Source organism: Oncorhynchus kisutch, linkage group LG14 (genome assembly GCF_002021735.2).
Source record: "Oncorhynchus kisutch isolate 150728-3 linkage group LG14, Okis_V2, whole genome shotgun sequence".
NCBI lineage: Eukaryota > Metazoa > Chordata > Actinopteri > Salmoniformes > Salmonidae > Oncorhynchus > Oncorhynchus kisutch.
Genome location: NC_034187.2, coordinates 26,743,691 through 26,771,386, shown reverse-complemented (window position 1 = coordinate 26,771,386; position 27,696 = coordinate 26,743,691). Strand labels below are relative to the sequence as shown.

The following is a 27,696-nucleotide window of genomic DNA, read 5'->3' as shown; positions in this document are numbered from 1 at the left end:
TGAGGTAACACTGGAATAGCCACAGCTAGTGCTTTGGGTTCTCCTCTGCTTGGTGGTCATGCCTCACTCTGTGCTGTGACTCACCTGTGTCTGTCATTTCAATGTATGGTGATGTGTTGCATCGCTGTGTGATCTACATGAGTATCACTCATTGTAGCCTGGCTTGAACAGGTGTTTTTACAAAATGGCTGCCTGGGTGAGTTCGATTAGACTGTGACACAAAACCTTGCTGTGTGGTAGTCTGCCTGGCTTTTGTAAATGTCTGTGATGTCTGGTGTGATCACAGCCTGGTGCCTGCATACCTTTCCTGTATGCAGTATGTGGATTAGTAGCAGAGATTGCAAAACCAGCATTCCTTTGACGTTATCGCAGCTGGTCTTTGTATTGAACAGCATTGCTCCAGATTCAACTTTGAACTCTTTCTCCTTCTGTTTCAGAATGAAGAGTACATCGAGTTCTCAGCCTGTCCAAAAGGACCCTGAAGACAAGGATCCTCAACACTTTTGCCTTTCTCTTTTATCTCTCCGTCCATGCCCATCACTCTCTCTCTGACTTTCCATTTCACTCTTACAATGGACAATTTTATATAGAGATTCATTCAAGCCATTTATAGTTTATATATTTGCGTCCATCCCAAGTACAGTTAGAGAACTGTACGCTGTAAAACTACTGGTAGAACAACAACATGTCAAGTAATATTGATACACTGTGTCTAGAACGGGCAGCACTATATCTACATGTATGTTTTGTATGTACCACCGTATACTATGTTGTATGTGGAAGCAATTCACTCTGTTTGTATTATTAGAGTATAATCAGTGTTCATTGGAAGCACAGAGTACAATGCTGTACCTTATACTAAGCACTTCATAAAGCACATCCAAAGTGCCATTTATTCTAAGCTGAAATCATTGTGAAATTTGCCTAGGTGTTTATTTTCCCAATGATGTATCATTCATGCAGTCCATATTTTAGCTCTACCTCCTTCTGAAAGTACAGATAACTGAGGGGTTTCCTGTTTGTAAAACAGTGCAATTCGTTCCTCTATCCTGCTAACACACAGCTATCCTAGCATATAAACCCAGCTCCCTCTGTAGTCGATAAAAATGTCATTCAGCAGATGCTTTTATCTAAAGCAACTTGCAGAGACATACAGTTACTCAAAATTCCATCAATGTGAAATTCCAACCCACATCGTCTTCCATAGTTTTGTACTTCCTCTTCTGTTTTTGTTGCCTCCTGCTTACTTGTTTCTTCTCTCTGACAGCCCAGGCTGAGAGGAAGGATATAGCTGGATATCAAACAAGCTGTTGACCCCCAAAACGCAATAAAAGTGTGGAAAATTGTGTGTGTGTAGGTGAAAACAAGTAAAAATGTAACAAAAAAATTTACTGTGTGCATTCACTCTGTCGTCCTCCTTGGGCCTGTTATTTCAACATAGCACCAAGAACCTGTCTGTCTGCCTGCCTCTCTCCCGCTTTTCTCACACTCTTTACCCTTTGTAGTGTGTGAAACTACACAATGTCTTGCGGGAACCTGTACAATGTTTTTACAAATCATTATTTCGATACATTGTAAAAAGGTCTGTATTTTCCCAAACTCTACCCCAGCCAGGTGCACATTGGGGGAGGGACACAAACAAATAAATAGCTTTGCAATTAATATGGCAAAAATCATCTCTGCTCATAAGGCTTTGGAAATCATTTTTGCAGAGAGAGAAGCTAGTGTGGAAGGAGCGTCTTCCACTCTGGAAGATGAAGAATTTTCCAAATATGAGCATCGTGTCTCTGTCAATTCGGAGTCTGACAGTGAGTTGGAAGAAGAGGATGAGATTGACCCTCAGCCAGCCCCAAGACCAGTATGGTGGAAACTACAAGATTGTTATAATACTTTTATTGCATCAAATGGTTGTTTTTTGCAACAGAATAAGGGGTTGTCAGAACGCTCATCTGTGTGTGTTCTACTGAGGATGGGCCTCTGGGAGATAACACTGACAGGCGATATACGATGTCTTTGGGGATACCGCATTCCAGAACATGAGTGAATGTTTCTGTTTTATAAGGTACCAGGGAGAGACGACTCCAGAGCCAGACCCTGGTCTCTACATAATGAGATACTCTCTGCTGTGAATTATAAGTATCTTTCATACAAATCTTAACCTTGTGACCCATTCTATACATCTGTTGTTCGTCATGTAGGTCGAAGGGGGTGTATCTTGGCTATAAAAGACCTTTGTACTTTTGTCTCGGGGCTCTCAACAAATCATCTGGGGGTGATTTGTCGACCAGCCATCATTATCGTAGAGCACTCAATCGATTCACTTTTTATGTGTGTGTTGTGTTGACCTGCTCCCTTCTTAATAAGTGAATAAAGATGTAGTTTAAGTATAACTCTGACTTGTGTGATACGTTTGTCTCTCCTCATTTGATAGTAAATAAATGAACCACCACACCAGCCCGTCAGCAACCAGCACATCAGCAGCCAGCCCCAGGACCAGCCCGTCAGCAACCAGCTCATCAGCAGCCAGCCCCAGGACCAGCCCGTCAGCAACCAGCACATCAGCAGCAAGCCCCAGGACCAGCCCGTCAGCAACCAGCTCATCAGCAGCCAGCCCCAGGACCAGCCCGTCAGCAACCAGCTCATCAGCAGCCAGCCCCAGGACCAGCCCGTCAGCAACCAGCACATCAGCAGCCAGCCCCAGGACCAGCCCGTCAGCAACCAGCACATCAGCAGCCAGCCCCAGGACCAGCCCGTCAGCAACCAGCTCATCAGCAGCCAGCCCCAGGACCAGCCCGTCAGCAACCAGCACATCAGCAGCAAGCCCCAGGACCAGCCCGTCAGCAACCAGCTCATCAGCAGCCAGCCCCAGGACCAGCCCGTCAGCAACCAGCTCATCAGCAGCCGGCCCCAGGACCAGCCCGTCAGCAACCAGCACATCAGCAGCCAGCCCCAGGACCAGCCAGTCAGCAACCAGCTCATCAGCAGCCAGCCCCAGGACCAGCCCGCCAGCAACCAGCACATCAGCAGCCAGCCCCAGGACCAGCCCGTCAGCAACCAGCACATCAGCAGCCAGCACCAGGACCAGCCCGTCAGCAACCAGCTCATCAGCAGCCAGCCCCAGGACCAGCCCGCCAGCAACCAGCACATCAGCAGCCAGCCCCAGGACCAGCCCGTCAGCAACCAGCACATCAGCAGCCAGCCCCAGGACCAACCCGTCAGCAACCAGCTCATCAGCAACCTGCAGGAGAAGAAATGGGGATGTAAAAAATGTGTGAAATTGAATGGTCTTCTTGCCCAAGGAATTGGCCTCCCCGTCTGGCTGCCAATGTGATAAGGATGCAACCAGGGTCAACGAGGATGGCGGTTCCTCATGTGCAGAACATAAAGTCTTCTTTTGGACTGTTCATCCCAGACACCATCCAGATCAAATCATTCTGGACTGCACTCATTTGGAGGGAATGTGTGTTTTTGGAGAGAGATGGAAGGAGATGGACTAAACTCATTTACATGCATACTTTGGGGTTCTTATCCTTGCTGGTGTTTTCAGATTCAATGGGGAATCCACAGAATCCATGTGGGATGCAGAAACTGGCAGAGAACTTTTCTGTGCAACAACGTCTCTGGAAAACTCCCACATTATTTCCAGGATTATCTGCTTCGATAACCGAGACACCAGACCAGCTCGGCGGCAGAGACACCAGACCAGCTCAGCGGCAGAGACACCAGACCAGCTCGGTGGCAGAGACACCAGACCAGCCCGGTGGCAGAGACACCAGACCAGCTCAGCGGCAGAGACACCAGACCAGCTCGGTGGCAGAGACACCAGACCAGCCCGGTGGCAGAGAGACACCAGACCAGCCCGGTGGCAGAGAGACACCAGATCAGCTCGGCGGCAGAAAGACACCAGACCAGCTCGGCGGCAGAGAGACAAGCTCGGCGGCAGAGAGACAAGCTCGGCGGCAGAGAGACCAGCTAGCTGCAACCAGCTCGGTGGCAGAGAGACAAGCTAGCTGCAATCAGAACAGTGTGCGACAAGTGGTCGGACCGCCTTCCCCTGTTTTACAACCCTGGGCCCAATGTTACTGTTGATGAGCAGCTAATGCCATTTAGGGGCCGCTGCCCCTTCAGGCAGTACATACCGTCTAAACTTGCAAAATATGGAATCAGGATCTGGGCTGCCTGTGATGCTGCTTCATCAAATGCGTGGAACTTGCAAGTGTATATGGGGAAGCCAGATGGAGGAGCCCCTGAGAAGAACCAAGGGATGCGGGTTGTCCTGGACGTGACAGGGACTCCGTGGCCACAACATCACATGCAATAACTTTTTTACTTCGCACAAGCTGGGACAGAAGCTCCTCAAGAGGAAGCTGATGATGGCATTAACAGTACGAAAAAACAAGCCAGAGCTCCCACCTCAGCTGTTGAATACATGGAATAGGCCTATTAATTCCTCTAAGTTTGTGTTCACCGCCGACACGTCCCTAGTGTCCTACGTAACAAAGAAAGACAAAAATGTGGTACTCATGAGTACGCTGCATAGGGAAGGGAGAATCTGTGGCCAGGAACATCAAAAACCAGAAATCATAATGGATTATAATGCCACAAAATGAGGGGTGGACAATTTAGACACGCTGGTGACTGGCTACAGCTGCAAAAGAAGAACCCTATGCTGGCCACTTCTGATATTCTTCAACATCTTGGACATCTCGTTTGTCTCGTACAACGCGTTTGTTATCTGGATGGTGTTGAACCCAGATTGGAACAGAGGGCAGCTCCAGAGGAGATGGCTATTTCTCAAGGAGCTGGTCAAAGCATTAGTAAGACCTCAAATCCAGAGGAGGCAACATATCTCAAGGACCCCAGCTTCTGCAGCCATCGTGAGGAGGATTCAGGAGGAGGATGCTGGTGCTCAAATACTGGAAGTAAGTGTGAGTGATGTTGCATTTGTGTGTGTCTGACTCACCTGCCTTGGCCTGCTGTAACTATATATGTGAGTGAGATGTTAGTAAAATTCCTGAACTAAGTGTTTTCATCATTCTAGATTACAGCCGGTAACAACAAGAAGAAGCGCTGCGATGTGTGTGGACCCAAGAAGGACAGGAAGACAGTACACATGCATCAAGTGCAAGAAATACATTTGCAACACACTCGCAGTAAAACTCTGTCCCCCATGTGGTGTGTAAAATACTGTTTGTAAAATGTGTCCTTCCAATTTGTTCAGTTCAAAGCAATAAACATCAATAGTGATGAAAACCTTGTTTAATATATATTTGTTCAAGATAAACATGATTTATTCTACCCATATCTTGATTATAATTGATTTTTTAAATACATTTTATTTGACAAGAATAGAGCTTTAATTGATCAATGTGATCTAGCAGGGCTAAATGGCAAATATCAACCATGTATGCTGTCTATTTTTCTTGTAAAGTGATATAAGTCAACATCTAAGTATTAAGTATTTTTACATAAATGATGGTTGTATTGTTTTAAAAACCCAATAATGTTGTGGGCCCATCAGACCCTCGAACATTGGTGAATAACAAAAACATGAAGACCAAACAAGGGTTAACTAAATGTGAATAACAAAAACATGAAGACCAAACAAGGGTTAACTAAATGTGAATAACAAAAACATGAAGACCAAACAAGGGTTAACTAAATGTGAATAACATTATAATGTGTCTGTGTCAGTCCACATCCATGGTTGTTGTCATGCATATATCTGTACTATTGTGTAACTAGTAGAAGAGGTATCATTTAACTTTATACTGTTCTGTGATAAAAGGAATGCATGTATGATGTAACTGAAGCATGCAGGTTTTTGGACAACAGGACGTTTCTATGTTCTGTTTTCCCCCACTGTTACATGTTAATCAGCTCAGGATCATCAGCTGCCTTCATTAATTCAGAGAGAATCACTGGAAATCTCACATGCTGTTGTTAAGTTTAATTAAATGCATTGGTCCATTTACAATATATATTCAAATATATATTCAATGTGTTATGATATAAATGACCATTTTAGTCTTAGTCTTAGTCACCAGTGGTTTCTAGTTTCTGTGACCAGTGGTTTACTGCTGTAAGAGAGGAGAGGTTGAGAAGTTGCCAGGAGAGATGTTGAATATAATGCAGTTCCGTTACAGCACATGCACTTCAATTAAATACTATTGTAGCCAGCATTGGAATCTGTATTGTCATTGTGAATGAATCATGGGGGAAGTCAGGCTCTCACACAATGCATTCTCAGAGGAAGTCTCATACACAAGCCTGACACAAACATCTTTCAATACCTGCCTTTCTGAAATATGCCAGAAGACAAGTTTTCAGGGCCGGTTGCCTGCTTCCTCGAGTTTATTTTCCTGTGGTAATGCTTTCCATATGAAATATTGAAGTATTTGAATTCTGTTGTTGGGGATCATTTGCATTAGCTACCTGAAATCCCTCCCTGCATTCTCCTAAGGAGATCAACGTATATAATAAGGGGTTAGGGCTGCGCAGTACTCACGTTAATTATAAAACCATTCCCCCTGGTGGAACAGCATGGGGGAGAATACTGTATGTGTCTGTGCAGGTGACGATAATATACTCTATGAATGGATAAAGAATCATAATTCAAGACTACCCCACTGTTCCATAGTACCTCAAAGTTAAGCAACCCAGGACACCCAAAAGTATGCTGCCTATTGTTTGGCTATAGAACAATGTTAAATGGAATCCGTGCAGTATTTCTCATTCTAGAACTGTATATTTAAGTCATTAGCCTAATGTAGGCTACACTTGTGTGGTATAAATCTGATCAATATTTAGCAAGGACTATTATTCATCGTTTGGTACAGATTTGATACTTTAGATAAAAAGCTTAAAGCAATGTGCAGAGAGTATTAGTGACTACACTTGGCTTGGCTTCGTCATGAAGGCGGCTGTCTGACAGGCAACACAAGTTGCTGGTGGAACCCAGCTCAGCCGGTCAGACCTGCCTGGCCTTCATTCCTCGCTGAATGAAAGGCTTGTATGAACCTACCCCAAAACACTATATATAAAGAGCCGCGGCTCACCAAAGCCACACAGACACAGCATAGGCATGGACTGCTCAGATGAAACCGCAACTCACGGTGAGATAACCTTTGAAAATGTATGCCTAGTATTTAGCTTACTATAGTAGGCCTATGAATGAACTTTGTCAGTTCAGGCGACAAGAAAAGTATTTCAAACTGCTGTAAAATATGAAGTAGGCTACTGTTTCTGCTGGTGTGATGTGGGCAGACAGCGATGGTTGCAGACACTGCTCTTTATGCCAGTTTTGGACTGTGTGTGGTCACCTGAAGAAGTGATGACTCGTAGTTTGGTCTCTCTGGTGGAGTGGTTCTTAACAGTTCAACAGTTCTTTGCCAAAATTGTGAAATGTTTAGGACCACTTGATCAGGCGGACAAATACTTCCAAGGCAATACATGGAGTAGCCTGCACTGCTTTGAAGATCTTGAATCATTGAGTAGTTTAGGCTGATATGCTATAGTAAAGTGATGAGATTCTTAATTCAATTGTGTGGATTAGACTCATTTGATGTCATGTCTTTAGCATAGTCTAATATAAGATGTCAAGACAATTTTTAAAATCTGAAAGCAGTTGGTTACATTCATTGTTTTATTTTTTACAAGATTGACCTACATGTTTACACTAATGTTCAGCCTAACCTTGTTTGATTTGTAAGCATTTCTCGCTCTCTATATCTCTCTTCCCCACCCCTGCTCTCTCTCCGTCTCCTCTCTCTCTCTATCTCTCTCTCGTGTGCCACCTTGTGTTATAATGTCAATATAGCCTCGTGGTGTCCGACTGTTCCTGAAGTCCAAACAGCGCATTGGGCATGGTCGCTGTCCGAGGTGCTGAAGGAAAGGGCCAATTGGATTCCAGACAGTTTTACTTTTTTTTCCGGTGGATAAATATATTTTTTTGTTTCAGAAGGATAGTACAATGAATACAACTAAATGTATTTTTTGTTGTTGTTTTGTTTTCAATAACTGTTTTTCATTTATTGATGGACAAATATAAGAGAATAAAATCTTACACCGCTAGGAATAATGATGATGATCTTGATAGTTCTAAGGGAATAACATTTGCTTTGTTGTATTGACGTATGAATAATTTATTAAAGAGCCATCCACAGATTATTCTCTCCAGTCTCCATCCCAGACGCCGCTTTATTTCCTCTGATCTCAGCAGTGTGCCAACAACATTACGGTTATTTGCTAAACGGTTCTCATGAAGCCCCGTGCACTGCGAAGGTTTGCAAGTTGGGTAAGATATTGAGCAGTATAATGAGATGCCCATAGCGATTTTCTTACATGCGCAAAGGCAGCAGATGTAGGGGTAGTAGTTCCACGGGATGCGATCCGGAAGTTCATCGGCGGTCGGGGTGACCCGAACCTCCTCCAGGTGGGAACTGAGTTTCGGTCAGACATGGTAAATCATCTTTACTGCAGAGAATAGGCCAATTATTGGTCTCCTGGAAATCCAGTGAATCCGTTCAAAAAAGAATGAGCTGTGGTTGTGTCCGTGCGTAATAGTGTGTGTTTGAGTGAGTGTCTGTTTGTTGTGGGTAGGCAAGGGACATAACTGGGCCTTAGAAAGGGTCACATATAGAGGTTATTATGGGTATCCCCACAACACTAATAAGCCAACCATCATTTAAGCCACCTTTGATATCCCTCAGGTTAATCTTGCTTTTAAAGATGTTTTTTATTTAAATAGCCCAAATCTAAATAAATAAAGGTTGAATAATATAGCTACATTTTGATTAAACCCATGAGCACACAGCATTGTGTATCGAATTGTATTCTGCTCTCGCATAATGATGAAATGAAATATAATTTAAAATCAGACTTGAAAACATTCACACCCACCAAACTTTCTAAGTGCTTTAAAGAGATGACATTTTCAAAGGGTGCCAGGTACCAATGAGTTCATTATGGCAAAGTCCTCGGTCTGTGTACAGCAGATAATATTTTTATTAAAAGAACATCCCTGTTCAGCTTTCAAAGCACACAAAATAGATATTATCTACTTTATTAAAATTGCAACTCAAACAGCTCTGTATTTGAAAATGCTTTGAAAATAAGACATTAATATGTCTTTAAAAGTCCCAATTGTATCTGGAACTGGAAGGCAGCTAAGCCATCTATTAGCCTCGTAATTAATAGCCCAAACTCCACCAAGCCATCTATTAGCCTCGTAATTAATAGCCCAAACTCCACTAAGCTACACACAGACGTAAGCGCAAGAGCTGACTACGTACAGTGCACTAACAAATACAGGGTTTTCTCTACAAAATCGTTTAATAAAAATGTAAAAAACAAGACGATCCAACTAAGTTAAATGGGTCATGGCACAAGTTCCACCAAAGATCTCAAACCGGGTCATTGGGAAGCTGTTGGATTCCGCTGTTATCTAGTGCGTGTTTGCTTTGATAAATACATGTTGGAGCCTCCAGCAAGTCGGCAGGAAGCGCAGCAAGGATGAATTACACAACTGGGTGAGTGAGTGAGCGAGCGAGCAGGAGAGAGAGAAGGGGGCGGGGGGGGGGGGGGGGGGGGGGACTGCAAAAGGTGATCCTCCTTAGGCGCATGTGATTGCGTTCCGAGACCTGCGAGCTGAAAGACCAGGCGTGAGGAGTTAAAAAACAAATACTCTACCTGTGGATATAAAGGTTTGGATTACGGATGGATTGTATCGGTTTATTGTCTTGCTGGACTGCTGGCCATGCACAGGAGATATATTTTTGCGCACACGCCGCAATTGTTGGGCATTGAGTGGAGCGGTCATGGAGAGACAGTAAGCTCTCTCCGAGTCATTGTTGGATGTCCGGAATACCTTTTGGATTCAAACCATGCAATTGTTTGGGATCTATGAAAATATATCCTGAAATGGAAACGAATATACAAATATAGATGTCAATTCGGTAACCCACGGCGTGGAATATTACGCACATTTCCCTCATGGCTTTACCAAACTCCTCGGGCTCCTCTGGAGCTGACAAGCCCAACCCCAGTCTCATAGATCTGGGTACATTCTTCGTGGACTCCGATATCATATTTGGATTTACCAGTCATCTTCTAAGGAGAAAAGCAAAGGTGAGTGAGTGCACGCTACACTAAATAGCTGAAACATAGGCTGCTCAAACATCAAATGTAGCCTAATCCACTCGCCCAACTACCTTGAAAAATAGAACGTTAATAAGTAAGTAAGCTGATACACAAGGTGACCAGTAAAGCCACAGACCTGGATTTCCAGTACATTTCAGGACCGTGAACAGCTCCCTTGAGTGTCAGCTGCGCCTTATCTACGTTGCCAACTTCGTAGCGTGATCACTGACTTGGATTTCTCTTCTTTAAAATAATTTTAAAAAGTTTGAACCAAGTATAGAGTAGCAGGGTGGATGGGGCTTTGTGGTCCCGAACATTCAATGATTTAATAGACAATAAGGCTACTGTAATCTCTGCGCTCATTCGCTGTTAAAGGCGCCGAGCAGTTATAACCAAAAATGAACACTCGTAATCAGTACAAGCGCACGCAAGGGTCAGTAAAGGCCACAATGACAGACTTGATTTCCCTATCACTGTCCAACATTTAATTTGATGATGTGATAGAATGATTCATTTCTAAATGCAATGAGAGTCACACAAAACTGAAGTGGGGAAGAAATGGAATAGCCTATCCTGATTCCTGAGACTGTGTAACTATCAATAATATTAGGCTACCTATTTTTTGAATTGTGACTCCGGCTCATTTGTCTATTGTGTCTGTGGAATGATAACCAGAGAAAAACATACTTTTCTTATCTATGATAAATTATTCAGAGAATTTTGTATTTGCCTTTTGTGGTGAATAGCTTATGTTATGCTGCATGTGTAATTACAAAATAAACGTTTGGCAGTATTAAATTGGCCTCATTCTGTTAACCCCATAAGGACGCCTATAATTTGCAACCAGTTGCGCTGCCAAGCGTAAAGCCACTCAACCCAGTCGACGACACAGCCAGCCAGCCAGCCAGCCAGCCAGACAGCCAGCCAGCCAGACAGACAGACAGACAGACAGACAGACAGACAGACAGACAGACAGACAGACAAAAGGCTGCAATTGGGTCATGTGAGGGTAGAAAGGATTCTCACAACGAAGTACGAGGCTTACATCATCAACATCAAATATTTAAAGTGTGTTAATTAAATATTTAACTTGTAGCCCTTATTTTGCGAAAACCATCCTGCAATCTTTCTATTTACCAGATGATGGCGCCAAAGTAGCAAGAACGGGACGCATTGGCTTTACAGCTAAGTAGGCTCTGTACTGCACCCATTATCTTGTCAGTGAAGCAATGTCTGCAACTGTGTCTGCTCGCGTAACTGACAACAAGAATGGATAAAACCATTGATTACAATAATCTAAAATAAAAATCACTATATTTCAAATAATATTACGAAATTAAGCTATATGAATAACTTAGTCATTTTACTAGTGTAATGCATTGATAATAGAAGCCAATACAATGGCCAATTTCAGATTTATAAATAGCTAGCCTAATAACCTATAAACCTAATACAACTCACACGTTGAATTACCCTGTCTGATCCATGCACCTACGGTTATGATTTTAAGTGATTTACTATTGCGGTGTCCAATCATGCGCCAAAAAGTTTTTCAAAAGTTTCCCCCACCCATTTAAAAGAGTGTGTGTCAAAACTTCTCTCGGATTGTCAAGTGATAGCACGGATCAAGTGCAGGACACAACCATGGTTAGCCTATAATATGTTTACTCGCTGGCAGATTTAGAAGTGACACTTCAATTTACAACTACGACTACTCTTCATTGTACAAATGATTCTTAATAATTGAGTGTATGTGAGAACCACGTCTACTAGGGATACCCAGACCCGGGAGAATGAACTCATTTTGGGGAAATGCAACTCATGGACTGGACCCTGACAACCGCATGTTTACTGTAAGTGTTATATGCATAAAGTTAAAATGACCAGTTCCGATTTTCAATAGAACCTGTCGCAGCAGCGCAACCCTTTTGTCTTGGAACCCATTTAGCCTGCCTCTTCAAATTGGTAGTGCTCATGTCTACCTATGACATTCATGCAGGTTGTCAGTCAACCAACAAATCCAGACAAGTAGACTTCCACACCTGGGCTTGTGCGTCTCGCCAGCGTATTGTCCTACCTGTGAATTTATTTTAACCGAGTTGCTTTTCTCTAATGGCGAAGGTGGAAGGTTGTCCTAGCGGAGAGTCGCCGTTCCCTGTTGATCTGAGTCCCAGGAAACTACTTCACTTGGCAAAGGACGCGCGGTGCAGCAGCCGGCCACCCCCGGAGGGCGCAGGGTCCGTGACCGTCTCGGAGTCAGAGAGAAGGGATGGAAAAGGAAGCTTTTGCCAACAATGTCAAATGAATGTGACAGAGCTGAAGAGGCAAGCGCTGGCCTTGACAGACCCAAGTTCACTAAAGGTTTGTGAAGCAATTTTTTACTTTAATATGAGTCTCAAGTGCTGATTGCCTTTTAAGTACCAATAATGCAAAATAATAATTTTCATAAACGTTACACCAAGGTTACATAGTTGATAATGTTGTTGGTTGATTTTTGGATAATATTGCAATGGCATGGTAATGACCTCCTTCCCCCACTCACTTGAAAGGATTCCAGTGAGGTGGCTCTTTCATTATGAGGCAGGTAGTAATGGGAGATGTGTTTGTTAACCTCATGCTCTGCTGGCGTAACAGGGACAGGCTGCCTGGGTTCCATACAGCAGGTCATAGAGGGGCACACAGATGGCATGCTAAGAATAATTATTTTTGCCATCCTCCTCCCAGTGTAGCTAGCAGTGAAGGCATACAGTGTGATTCTGACTAAGTCAGGGTCATGACCCGTTCCCCAGCTTTGCTCTGTGGCCCTCATCACTGACAGGCACCTCAAATCAAATCAAACTTTATTTGCCACATGCGCCGAATACAACAAGGGTAGACTTTACAGTAAAATGCTTACTTACAAGCCCTTAAACCAACAGTGCAGTTCAAGAAGAAAATATTTACCAAGTAGACTAAAATAAAAAGTAATAACAAAAAGTAACACAATAAGAATAACAAGGTTATATACAGGCGGCACCGGTACCGAGTCAGTGTGCAGGGGTACAGGCTAGTTGCTAATAGGTTTGAGCCCACTGCCCACGTGCTTCTGCCATAGTCTAGACTCTATTATGATGGGTACACAAAGGCAGGGTGAGACATGGCTGTGAAACTCCTTGTGAGCTCTGTATTCCCAGCATGTAGTAGCTGTGGCTATAACTCCCCATACAAACACACCTTATTATAGAGCTGCGGTTGTCCTCTGGCTGGGTGCAGAGGTAATACATATCAAGTCCTTCTCCTCTGTGAATACCGGAGTCATGAGAAGCTGTAGGGTAATGACACTGATTATAATGTCCCAGTCTTCCTGTGAACTATTTTATTTCGCTGCTCACAGCCACACGCTGTTTATGGACGTGACAACTCAGCGTCTGAGACTGAAAGGTCTCTGGAAGTGGCCCATTGTCTTGCTAAACAATGCTTATGTCTTTATTTTGCTGTCGGGGAGAGTAAGGGGGGAGGAGGGAATAAGCAAGCTGCTAGTGGCGGAGTCTGAGGAGGAAGTCAAATCCCAGTTGACCTTCGCAATGCATTGAAAGTGTTCCTGTATGGCTCGCCCCACAATTCCCACCGCTGTTAAATTTAGGCCCTTTTTGTTGATGTCACTGCTGCGTGAGTTTGCCCCAGGGTTTGTACTCCTTTGTTGTCGTGTTGGAGGGACTGTCTCATGCTTAGCTGGGATTACAAGCCCTCCAGCCTCCTCTGAACCCCCTCAGCACCTCGTTTCTTATGGGAAAAGGGAGATGAGATAAGCGATTGGGGAAAACTTTTGGGAGGAATTTAACTTCATCACTCAAGTGTTCATCTGTATGTGGTCGAGTTCCTCTGTGGGGGTGGTCTAAATCATATCAGATCCGGGCAACCCCCCCCCCCAACAGATGTACACTATCCCACCTGCCAGTCCTTCTCCATGAGAACTGAACCCTCCCCTCTCAGTTACCTGTGTGGTCCTCTCCAGGTGTGGAGCGGTTGAGGGGTGGGATGGGGGCTGCCCCTTCCTTCTCCCATTATGCACATGTTGATGGCTAAATTGGGCCCTAATTCTAAGGTGGTAAACAGCCAAGGCAGGGTGCTCTTATAGTGCTCCCCTCATAGTATCGATTTCTCCATCTGCAGGAGAAAGGGCTCCATTGTCCCATTGGGCCTGTGCTGCCCACCTGGAAGGTCTAGCTGGATGTGGTCGTAGATGGATGGCTTTCACAGATTTTCTTTGGTGGAATTGGGCCATGTGATGTGTGGTGGAAAGATGACTGTTGTGGGATGTTTGAGCTCCTGGCACCAGAGCAACAGAGTTCTGCTGTACCTGTCATAGTGGATGGGGGCCATCTGAGTTTACCCTGGGAAAGTGAGAGAGGGAGCTGTTTATGTGAGGGTTTCCCTCTATCCTCCTGCCGTCCCATTTTTTTGTGATGAGGAAGTCAGCCTGCCTCCCCAAACAACCCCTCCTCCAGTTCCAGAATACTTATTGTTTGAGTACAGTATCAGTAGCAGCCAGCAGATACATTCAAGGAAAACAATTTGGGTTGAAAGAGTGTACTATGCTGAAGCCTGGGTTTACTGGGAAATGCACAGACAGTGAAATGCCTCAGAGGTGGCTTTCGTGTTATCCTGTTTGTCCTTCAAAGAACCCTCTCAGATCAGTCTAATGTTGTTAGGAACTTGAAGAACTCCTGTTCTTCCTAGTGTCTCTCTGCTCTGGGCCACTGGCTCAGTGTCAACCTGAAGGAGCTCAGAGCAGTAGCAGCCAGCATACACTACAGCTGGGCTGGGAGGGAGACGATTGCTGCATTGCTGTGAGGTGTTGTCGAGGGAAACGCAGGGTCAGCATTAGAACAATGAATGTGACACATGATTTTCTTTATGGTCTGCTGCAGCCTGAACAGCCAGTGGCAGCAATTAGTCTTTTTCCACGCTCTCTGCCATTAAGTGCCTGTCTCGTTCACAGAGGAGCAGTTCCTGTGTCCCCCACATCTTTTGTTTTCATATTTATAGCTGGCATGTGCTTTGTCTGACATCACCCATACCACTTCACCTCACTTAATGCTCTACAGTAAAATACAGTGACTTGGACACACATTAACCAGACATTGTTAGACAGCAGCGCATTGAAAGAAGCCCTGGTAGAATGGGTTTAGCTTAAAGGACAGATACCGAAGAGGCAGATTAAATGGAGACACAGGTTCTGCAGACTTGATTTTCTCCCTTAATCAAAGGCGTTCACCCGGTTAATGTACAGTATTTGATTAATATAACTAAAAACCAACAATTTGAATAGTAAACATCAGACATTCTGGATGGCTGCAGCAGAAATCACACACTGTATTTCAGGTGGCTGGACATGAAGGCAAGGTGAGGTATAATCGGGGGAAAGATGATCACGTGAAGGCTAACCTCAAGTTCAAAGCACTAATTACCCCTCAACCGTAATCAGAGGATCTGTCAACATTCAACATGCCTATAGAAAGACCAGACCTGTACACCTGGCTCAGATCCACCTGCATTTAATGAACGATACCCCATTCATCCACCCCTTCCGATGGTTTCTGCCCTGAAAGGGTTAGTCAATATTTTGGCCATGCCGTTTGATGAATTGGGAGGAGGACGTTTTTTTTCGTCTGCACTGTCAGCTGTCTCATGAAAAGGTGAGGGGGCTGTCAGTGACAACAATGGTCTGTTGGGTTTCTACAGGCCCTAAAGCCTGGCGGTATTGTGACCCACAAGGGCTTTAATTCCTCAGCCATGGCCAGGCAGCAGCTTCTAAAGCCACTGGTCCTATTCTAGACAGGCTGACAGTTACTTGATATGGTGGTTGAAATAAGTATCCTCCCTCCCTATCTCTGACTATCACCCAAACCTTGAAATAAAAGAAAGGGCTCAGTGAAAGAAAAGCAGCCAGGCTATTGTTTGTTAGGTACTGTATACAAGCTGGTACATTGTCAATCGTCATATATTGTCACGTCACTGTATCCTTGAAGCTTCTTGTGAAGCAACGTTTATAGTTCATGAAATGCACTGTACAAAGAAAACATTTCCCTTACAAACTTTCTTTCGTGTTTTCCTTCAGGTGAGTTTGTATTCTCATTGCATTTGATGTATGAACATTGTAAGTTATAATATATATATTCAATATATTCATAGGTTGGAATGTTTTTTTTTTATTCCTGTCACTTACATTGTGTATGTCTATGAATTAGTCTTTGTGTGTATGTCTTTGTTCATAGTACAGTCAGAGCCAGTTCCAGGGCCAGTTCCAGGGCCAGTGTGAGATTATGCAGAGTTGTTGTGATGGCTGGAAGAGATAAGTAGATATTGTGTTAGTACTAAACCAAGGGGTACAGGTCAGTGAAACAATAACCATAACCAACACCCCCACGTAGCTACTTATATACTAACACCTAGGAATATGAATACAGTATGGACTTCATCAACTGCAATTAAGTGGACTTCATGATACACAGAATGACTAACAGAGAAAGCCTTGCAGGGGTTTATGGGCTTGAAGACTTGGATTAATCCGAGCAGTTGGAGGTAGAGGTCAGTGGAGAGCTGGCCTTATTGGTGTTTGCAGTCTGACTGAACAGGCCTGCTATTTCCTCACAAGCTGATAATGAATAATTCTATTGATGTGTTAGAGTGGACGATGAACAGGTACTCCTAGTTAGTTGACGATGTATTTAGAGTGTGTGTGTGTGTGTGTGTGTGTATGTGTGTGTGTGTGTGTGTGTGCGCCTGTCTGTCCAGGCTAGGTACACTTTCCTAAATCCCACTATGGGCTTATGTAAGTGTTTTGTAGAGGATATTTCAAGAACGTTTTTGTTGCCATGAACAACAACCCATCTGGACCATTTCAGTATGTATGCATCACCACCTTTGTAGCCCTGGGTGACGTTTCAGAGCTTACACAATCACCGTGTTAATTTCTCATCTGCCTATTCAGAGTTGAGTTGACAGGGTAAGTGCCAGGGATCACCAGGCATCCAAATCAAGAGATTTAAGTTTCTAAAGAGGTATCATTAGTGTCCAAACTTTAGGGAACACATTTCTACTGAACTTTGCATAAATTAATGTGTTTATGTATGTGTGGGAGAGAGAGATAGGGAGAGAGAGAGTGAGAGAGAGAGTGAAAGAGAGATGGAGGGGTCAGACTGAGTGAGCCTGTCCACCTGGCTAGCTGCTGTTTCTCAGGCTTGCCTGGGGGGGTTATCTCTACCTTTGTTGATTGACCTCTGACCCGTCTGTCAGCTCACCCAGCCTCTGCTGTGGGATAGGGTGGGATAGGGTTTCAGGTAGCCGGGCTGGGCTGGAACAGGTGTACGCTGCCAGGTCCACCGCAGGGGGGTTGTGGACAAGACTGATGAGGACAGGGGAAGGAAGGGGTTGTGGGAGGATTGTGGCAAGTCATTAAACCTAAGGTAGATACAGAGTATGACCACATTGAAGAAAAAAAGTAGGATCATACATTATTTTGTTCACTAGTAATCATATGAGCTATGGATGGTTTGGTTGTAATTGGTTGGGCGGGGATGGGGGTAGAGGTGAAGGGGTGAGGTCCCACCCTGCAGAACCTGCTGAGAGAGAGCCTTGCCTGGGGAGAGGAGTGCATTGTGAGGTGGGCTGCCTCCTTCTCCATGTCCTTTCTGGTGAGGCCAGCTAGGCTGTGCTGCTGTGCTTTATGGCATGTGCGCAGTATTAAACTGCAGAGCAATAATCTGATGTCAACCAGCAGAGATAACACAGGCATCAATCACAGCCAAGCCCTGCGGTATCTGCGTGGCTCAGTCAACAGTACAGAGTTGGAGCAGAGGACAATCTCATCACACTCTGCTTCTGCACTCAGTGACTCTTTTGTTCTCCTTTTGATTTGCTGTTTTCATTACCTGGTCACCTCATTAATACATCATTCCCGGACTGTGCCATTTGATTGTTTCTTCTGCTGGATGATTGTCTGCACATATGACCACATTTGTGGTGTCTAAGAGACAAGTGTCTGTAAACAGGACAACGTGTGGCTGAGAGAAAGCAATAATGTGTTGGTCTTCCCCTCCCCCCCACCTACACCCCGTGCCCCTCCGGATTCTATTCCAGTCTGGCAACAACAAGAGGAAACGGCCGTCCACTTCAGGGCGGGGCCACAGGAAACAGCTTTCGAGGGGGACTTTGGTTGGTTGGCCTGTGTGGCATACCTAGGCTTATACATACAGCACAGAGGCTGATGCTCATCACTGGTCATCAGGGCAGGGTAGAGGAATCTGTTTAGGTACTCGAATAGCTGCCATTCCTCCCCTCTCTGCAGCACTCCTCACTGTGCTGAGATAGTCTACAGCAGACGGACTCTGGACAAGATTAGACAAGCCACAAACACAGACGTGCTCCGCTCAGACCATCTGGCTCTACTGCTGCTGGCTGGCACTGGATGCAAAAGGGGCAGTCCAGATGTTCTCCCATTTACCTGGTGAAGGGGAGAGCAGCTTAGTGCTGGGGGTTTAGCTTCATAATTCTAGTCTTTAATGGTAGTGAAAGCTTTGAATTGTTGTCGTACCTACCGTGAAACAACCAAGCTCCACCTGTGCTTTCCCATAATCATTCAACATGATGACCTTCAAACGATTCAGAGCGCTCAAGCCTTTGAAAGTATAGGGTAAAATTGTACAATTCTTAGTACAAAACTGAAAGCAGATCATCAAAAAGGATGTTTTTTCTAAACTTTAGGCACATTTTCAATAGACTAAGTACAACACACAAAATCACACAGTAACTTTTTCACCAGTGTTTTATCTAGAAATACTTTTCATACAAGGTAATTGCCTTTCACAATACATTACTCACAATACATTACTCACAATACTTTTCATGATTCTCTTTCAATTTAATTAAATACATTTTGCCATCACATTATCCAAGTGCGCTTAATGATTAATTACTTGACGTTTGGTAAACCTATAGATTTTAAATTGGTTTGTTACCATATAGCTTTTCTTTAATTTTGATGAGTAATGTAAGTGTATTGCCTAATGTGAAAACCGTGTAATGTACTGTAATTTACAGTACTGTAGCATGTTACTTTCATCACTTCTAAAGGGCCGTATCTTGCATTATTTGCTATTGGATTAACTGGTAGTTAAAACAACTAAATTGAAAGGAGATCATTATGTTGTGTTTTGGGGATTAAACCAATGTTCTCATTACATTTAACAATAAACATGTATTTTGATCAATAGTTGTGTTGTGAGAGATGTTTACAATCCAAATGAATGCACAATGACAGGTTTTGAATGAAAAACTGACTGCGTTACAAGTGTGACCGGTTTGGAGTTTTGTACTAAGAGCAGAATTTTTTTTTTAACATGAAGGAGACCAGCAATGACAAACATTCCCCCTGTTGTTGTCTCTTTGAGAAGAGAGAATGTTCAGTTTATGAAGTAGTCCCATTACTCCTCTATAATTATCTAGAGGGTTGAGAGATGATTTTACAGAATTCATTGAAGTGAGGAATCCCCCAATAAAAGGAAGGATCAGTATTGGAAGAAACATCTCGCTTTTGTGTTGCTCAAGGTCAGTTTGATTGAATGGTCAACATCAAACGTAATAGTATGCCCAACTCTGTATGTAATTCAATGAGATGGCTCCTGTTGGGTTAAGGATTGTTTGGGGAAATACCCCAGACCAAAGTAAAACAATTGATGTGCACTCCTGCTTTATTGGGCAATATGTTATATGATGGCAGTCCAGTGGCATGAAAACAATGTGACATGAGACATGAGAAGAAATATCAATGAGTCAACAACAGACTGAACAAAGAGGTGTGACTGGGATGCATAAATATGACCGACAGCCTCTATTTGGTCTTATGTAGAAGAATTTGAAATGGTGTTTTTTACATTGGATAAAAGTAGCGACTCAGAGCTACAAAGTGGTATATCATTCACTACAGTTGAGGAACAATGGGAAAGTAATTCTGCTTTGAAAGTTGATAAGCTTGAAACCCCAAATTTGAAAAAATGACCCTTGAATGTTTTAGTCAGGGGCGCAACTGGGGGGACATATATTTTTGTAAATTCTATATTTTAAAAAATACAGTCAGATAACACTCCAAACAGCCTACCCGACTGCTCGGAGGCGTGCGTCCACATGGTCCTAAAGCACACAATTTCCTCATTTTGTATCACATTCCAATGATAAAACTGAGGGGGGGGGGCATTTCGGAATGTGGGGGGGGGACATGTCCCCAGTGACACAAATACGACAGGCTGCATGACATCAGCAGCCTGGTGGTCCAAAATAGCATAACTGGTGTATTTTAACACCAATAAACCCATCCCTTTAAAAATGAATTTAGTATACGGCAATCAAGCAAACCAGGCAACTTAAAGCAACTTTCGTAACAATGTATTGGTTTGTTCCTAGCTTGTTTAGTTAACTGGCTAGCCAGTTCAAATAATAACCATATCATATAGCTGGCAACGTCTTAACTTTAAGCAATTTGTATTCATTATTACAGGAAAATAAACTCACAACAAGATCATTATTAACAAGTTAATGGCAAGCTAATTACAGAAAACGGCTTGCTGTTGTGAGTGTGACGGATTAAAAGCAACTGTAACGGTTTTCTTGAGTTGAAGGAGAGGAGGACCAAAATGCAGCGTGGCTACTATTCATGTTTTTTAATAAGGCAACTAAACATGAACATAATACAAAACAACAAACGTGGAAAACCGAAACAGCCTATTCTGGTGCAAACTAACACAGAGAAAGGAACAATCACCCACAAAACCCAACATCAAATAGGCTACCTAAATATGGTTCCCAATCAGAGACAATGACTAACACCTGCCTCTGATTGAGAACCATATCAGGCTAAAAACAGAAACAGACAAACTAGACACACAACATAGAATGCCCACTCAGATCACACCCTGACCAAACAAAACATAGAAACATACAAAGCAAACTATGGTCAGGGTGTGACAGCAATGCATTCTACAGGGGAATTTTAGAACTTGGACACTGTCTCGTTGACCTAACTTTATATCCTGATTTTACTTTGGTTCAGGTCATGCTGTTCTTTACATTACTGTCTTTGGTAAACACACAATCTATCAAATATAATCTACGTTTATTTGTCACATGCACAGGATACAGAATGTGTAAACAGTACAGTGAATTGGTTAGTTGCAAAGTGGAGTCTTTTGTTTAGACATGTAGCTAGCTAAACAATGAACTCATAACATTACTACCCTGCATGAATCTACAGGCAGCTAAAGCTAACCAACTAGGTTCAGTATTAGCTAGCTAGTAACATTAGGCTATGAATAGCAATACAAATGGCTCTGAGATACGAATAATATTACTACAAAAATCATACAGCGAGCTAGTCAGCCAGCTAAAGTTAGCTAACTAGCCAATAGTATGCCTTAACTTACAATGAAAATTACTTTCTGACAGAATTAGAAATATATCATATCTGAAAATGTAGCTAATGAGACACTCTTACCCATATACATGAATGAATGCTTTTCCCTCTCTTTCACAGATGCCATGGTTGCCCTTAGTTTGAAGATGTAAATCAGAGACAGGCGATCTATATAACAGCCTTTGTGTATTCTCTTTTCCACGCCCTCCGCATAAACAAACGCCTGCATTTCCTCCATCTCCTGAGCGATCATACTTTGCTTCCACCGGGAATTCCACTGATTTCAAAACTTGGTCCTCCAGAAAGTGGAGAGTGGAGAGCATTAGCAACATTATCACAGTTCTTCCTGATATCTTTATAAAAAGCTGCGTTAGAAAGGATTACCTACACATACTGAGCAGTTTATGTTATAAACAGAAGCATACTACATGGCAGATCAATCCGAACTCATCTCTCGGCATATCCAGCCCATTCATTATCTCAGCCTAACATGGCTAGCGGGAATGTCCCTGTCTTTTTCTGTGGCTAAGCCAATGTCCCTGTCTTTTTCTGTGGCTCGTAATTTAACATTTTTATTCATAATTACAGATGGCATGCAAGTTTGTTATTGAGGCACATAAAAGTTAATATGTTCCAGAATATTTTTGATATTTCTTTTTTTGTTTACGTTACGAAATGCCTCTTCTGTGAAGTAGTGATGCTCGACATATGCCTAGTCTCCTGAAATGAGTCACAAATCAGCATGACTAGCTCACGAGGAAGAAGTATGTGTGTGTGCTCCTGACAGCCAGTGTGTTTGTGTTTGTGTGTGGACATAGATTGTCGTGTGCTGTCAGGCTGCCCTGATGCATCATAATGAACTGAGATGTACCATAGCCTGGCTGTCAGGAGCACATCTCTGGAATTGATTCAGAGTATCGGAGAAAACATAATTGTTCAGATAAATTTCCAGTGTGATTATCAGAGAAGTGGGCTGAGTTTGAAGTATTCTTCCCCTGGCAATAAATTGGTAGAAGACAAATCACCAGCCTTAGAGCAATGTGCAGAAAGAGAACGCCAGCGCTGTGTATCCTTGCCAAGATGAATCTGCATTCGGCAAACTCTAAGTCCAGCCTCTCGGGGTGTGGCAGGTGAGCCTCCCCTCTTCAGAACAAACAGATTGGATCACTATGGGCATTGTGGGTAATCTAGACTTGACATTGTCGTGTTTGCTTTCCCCCCTCAGTCTCAACTGGACATCTGTTTATGGAAAGCTGCTTTGTCTCTGGCTCACCTGCCAATACAAGACAGCCCTGTTTGACAGTGTTTACCAATTGTGAGTGCCTGTGTGCGTGTGTGTGTGTGATGGGGGATGAGCAGCAGTGTTAGTTTGTCTCCAACTGCTTCTTTGGTATACGCTGGCATATTCTGTATTGTTGGGAGTTTACCCGGATATACGGTGCTCCGTAAATATCTACTCTGTGTGAAAATGCCAGTCAAAGTTCATGTTACTGCTCATTTCATGGTTGAGCATCCCGCTCTTTGAGCAGAGATGAGTGTGGATGTGTGTGTACAAGTGTCACGCTCATTGAAATGAGTGGACCAAGATGCAGCGTGGGATGTTTCCATCCTTTTATTTAGAAGAGAAACTTAAAGCACAAAAACAATAAAGCGTATAAATGAACCGTGCCGCTACATGCAGTGCAGAAAGCAACTACACACAAACATAGTCAAGATCCCACAAATCACAATGGGAAAATGGCTACCTAAATATGATCCCCAATCAGAGACAACGATAAACAGCTGCCTCTGATTGGGAACCAAATCAGGCCACCATAGAAATACAATTCCCCTAGATAACCCACCCTAAATCACACCCCGACCCAACCAACATAAAGAATAAACAGCTCTCTATGGTCAGGGCGTGACAACAAGAAAGAAAAAGATAGCTAGAGAGAGAGAGAGAGAGAGAGAGAGAGAGAGAGAGAGAGAGAGAGAGAGAGAGAGAGAGAGAGAGAGAGAGAGAGAGAGAGAGAGAGAGAGAGAGAGAGAGAGAGAGAGAGAGAGAGAGAGAGAGAGAGAGAGAGAGAGAGAGAGAGAGAGAGAGAGAGAGAGAGAGAGAGAGACATTGGATGAATTTGTGCTGAGAATATTCTTAAATCTCACTACAAGAGCAACAAGGACAATCCTAATTGTTTAGTTGTCAATACTTCTCATTGAAATACAGTCTCTAGGCCATTTGGCTGGTTGAACATAGAAAACCAACTGCTATCAGTCTATGCTTGTATTTGTATTATTATTAAACCTTTATTTAACCAGGAAGGGCTCATTGAGATTTAAAATCTCTTTTTCAAGAGCATCCTGGCCAAGATAGGCAGCACCAAGTCATTACAAAAATGACAGACAAACAACATGAAAAACTACAAGTAATCTAGTGAAAACCATAGAATTCACAAAAACAGCAAATTAAAAACAGAATCAGTCTCAAGATCATTCATCAGTGATTTTAAAAATACCAATCGGGACAATTTCTTCCAGTTTAAAAGTATTTTGTAAAGCGTTCCAAGACGATGGCGCAGAGTACATAAAAGCCCTTTTACCAAATTCAGTTGGGACACTTGGAACAGTTAGCAGGATAAAGTCCAGCGAACGAAGAGAGTACCCACCACATTTCTGAACAATAAAAATGCTAAAATAAAAAGGTAGTAAACCCAAAATGGCTTTGTAAATAAAAGTATACCAGTGACTGAGCCTACGAGTGACGAGAGAAGGCCAGCCAACCCTGGTATACAAAGTGCAGTGGTGCGTAAGGGTTTTGCAGTTTAAAATAAATCTCGAAGTACCATGGTAAAGGGTGTCAATTGGTCTCAAACACTGAGCGGAAGCATTCATATATAAAATATCCACATAGTCTAGTAAAGGCATAAATGTAGCTGATACTAGCCTCCTGGCTTCAAAAGAAAAACAGGCCTTATTCCTAAAATAAAATCCCAATTTCAGCTTCAATTTGTTTTGTAAGTTGTTGAATATGCAATTTAAAAGTGAGGCCGTCATCAATTAAAGTTCCAAGATATTTATATGAGGTTACAGACTCAATCTCATTGCCCTGACAGGTAATAATAGGTGAAAAACTAAGAGGTTTATTTATTGCTTTAGAAAACACCATTAGTTTAGTTTTGTCAGTATTGAGGATAAGCTTCAATTGACACAAGGTATGTTGAACAGTATAAAAAGCAGTTTGCATGTTCTGGAAAGCTTTTGTAAGAGACGAGGCACAACAGTAAATAATAGTATCATCAGCATAAAAATGAAGTTGTGCATTTTGGACATTTTTGTCTAAATTATTTATATAAATATTGAATAAGAGAGGACAAAGTACAGAGCCTTAGGACACAACATTACAGACAGACAATTTAACAGACTTGAGTCCATCAAATTGAGTTCTATCAGACAGATAGTTAGCAAATCATGCAACTGCATGCTCCGAAAGACCTACACTCGACAATCGCTGTCTTAGTATAGCATGATCAACTGTATCAAAAGCCTTAGAGAGATCAATAAAAAGTGAGACACAGTGATGTTTTTTGTCAAGGGCTTCAGTGATATAATTTAAAACCTTCATGGCTGCTGTAATTGTGCTATGCTTCTTCCTGAAGCCCGATTGGTACATTGATAAAATAGATAACTATTTATAATATTCCTATTCATGAAAATCACAAATGAAATATATTGAGACACAGCTTAGCCTTTTGTTAATCACCCTGTCATTCAAAATATGCTTTACAGCCAAAGCTAGACAAGCATTTGTGTAAGTTTATCGATAGCCTAGCATAGCATTTTGTCCAGCTAGCAGCAGGTAACTTGGTAACGGAAAAGCAATCAAATTAAATCATTTACCTTTGATGAGCTTCGGATGTTTTCACTCACGAGACTCCCAGTTAGATAGCAAATGTTCCTTTTTTCCAAAAATATTATTTTTGCGAAATAGCTCCGTTTGTTCTTCACGTTTGGCTGAGAAATCGTCCGGAAATTGTAGTCACGAAAAATATTCAAAATATTGACAGAAACGTTGTTTATAAATCAATCCTCAAGGTGTTTTTCAAATATCTATTCGATAATATATCCACTGGGACAATTCGTTTTTCAGTAGGACCGATTGGAATAATGACTACCTCTGTATTTTACGCGAGAGTCACTCTGGGAGCCATCAGGTGACCACTAGCGCAATGTAGTCACTTACGGGTATTCTTCAACATAAATGCGTTAAACTACGTCACAATTCTGTAGACACCTTCGGGAATACGGAGAAAGAGTAATCTGGTTGATAGCCCATTCACTGCTCAATGGGGACGCATTGGAACGCAGCGCTTTCAAAACATGAGGCTTTTTCTCAGGCTTTCGCCTGCAACATCAGTTCTGTTATGCTCATAAACAATATTTTTACAGTTTTGGAAACTTTAGAGTGTTTTCTATCCTAAGCTGTCAATTATATGCATATTCTAGCATCTTGTCCTGACAAAATATCCCGTTTACTACGGGAACGTTATTTTTCCAAAAATGAAAATACTGCCCCCTAGTCACAAAAGGTTAAAAGTGGTAGAACAAATGCTGATTTCCAGATCTTTTGAATTTCCTTACATTCCAGGGTTAAATTGAACAGATATGTAAGTGTTTCAGTTTTGAAATCAGCTGCCAGATTTAAAAAGCAGGGATCCAAAAGATCAGGACCTGCAGGCTTTCTCTGATCTAAGGATTTCATGGCTTTATGTACCATCTGCACTGAGAATAGCAAAAAGCTAAAAGTTTGACCAGCTCTCACTGGTTCATCCACACAGGGTTGTACAGAGGCAGAGGACACTGAATCAAACACCATTACTGTTACCAGACATAGACTTAATAGCCTTCCAAAACTTTCTAGGGTCATTCAGGTTATCAGTGGTAACAGACATAAAATATTCAGCCTTCATGGAAGAAAATAACACTTGTTTCGTAACTGCCTAAAAATAAGCCAATCGGCATCAGAACATGATTTCCTTGCTTTAGCCCAGGCTAGATTACGGTCGTGAATAATACAAGACAGCTCAGAAGAAAACCATGGATTATCCCGCCCTTTAACCCTGAACCTGCGGAATGGGGCATGTTTGTTTACTATTTGGGAAAAACCATCATGAAACCATCATGGAAACCATAGTCAATAGTGACACATTTCTTGGCAATGCCTCTATACAGTTGCTATGTCCTTGGTTACTCTGTGACTGTAAATGCAGACTTAGGGAAGGTGATAGGCCAGTTCCATACGACTCTGCCTGCTGGACCTATGTGTGTGTCCGAATGTGTGTATATGTCAAATCAAATCCAATTGTATTTGTCACATGCGCCGAATACAGCAGGTGTAGACCTTACAGTGAAATGCTTACATACTTAACTAACAATGCACTTTTAAGAAAATAAGAGTTAAGAAAATATTTTCTAAATAAATGAAAGTTAAAAAAATAATACCAAAAAAGCAACACACGGGGCTATATACAGGGGGTACCAGTACCGAGTGTATGTGTGTAGTCGTGGAAAGAGTACCCAACTGTCATACTTGAGTAAAGGTAAAGGTACCTTAATAGAAAATGACTCAAAAGTGAAAGCCACCCAGTAAAATACTACTTGAGTAAAAGTCTAAAAGTATTTGGTTTTAAACATACTTAAGTATGAAAAGGAAATGTAATTTCTAAAATGTATCAAAGTAAAAGTATAAAGTATAAATAATGACAAATTCCTTATATTAAGCAAACCAGACGGCACAATTGTGTTGTGTTTTTATTTACATTTAGCCAGGGGCCACACTCCAACACATCATTTACATTTAGCTAGGGGCACACTCCAACACATCATTTACATTTAGCTAGGGGCACACTCCAACACATCATTTACATTTAGCTAGGGGCACACTCCAACACATCATTTACATTTAGCCAGGGGCACACTCCAACACATCATTTACATTTAGCTAGGGGCACACTCCAACACATCATTTACATTTAGCCAGGGGCACACTCCAACACATCATTTACATTTAGCCAGGGGCACACTCCAACACATCATTTACATTTAGCCAGGGGCACACTCCAACACATCATTTA

At 42.5% G+C, this 27,696-nt stretch overlaps 1 protein-coding gene, 1 long non-coding RNA gene and 1 pseudogene across 2 annotated transcripts in view; all 3 read left to right on the top strand.

Annotated features, from left to right (window-relative positions):
* The window catches only part of LOC109904543 (60 kDa lysophospholipase-like), a 30,543-nt pseudogene extending 30,061 nt beyond the window's left edge, over positions 1–482 (top strand).
* Positions 483–6,991: 6,509 nt separating this feature from the next.
* On the top strand, positions 6,992–8,174 carry LOC116353280 (uncharacterized). Its single transcript, XR_004202617.1, has 2 exons — positions 6,992–7,115; positions 7,820–8,174. It is a non-coding gene; the product is annotated as an uncharacterized LOC116353280 (long non-coding RNA).
* A 3,289-nt stretch (positions 8,175–11,463) lies between these two features.
* The window catches only part of LOC109904544 (kinesin-like protein KIF26A), a 100,945-nt gene continuing 84,712 nt past the window's right edge, over positions 11,464–27,696 (top strand). The window contains exon 1 of the mRNA XM_031788148.1: positions 11,464–12,501. Within this exon, the coding sequence (XP_031644008.1) occupies positions 12,253–12,501 (249 nt within the window). The 5' untranslated portion in view covers positions 11,464–12,252. The remainder of the gene's footprint in view (positions 12,502–27,696) is intronic.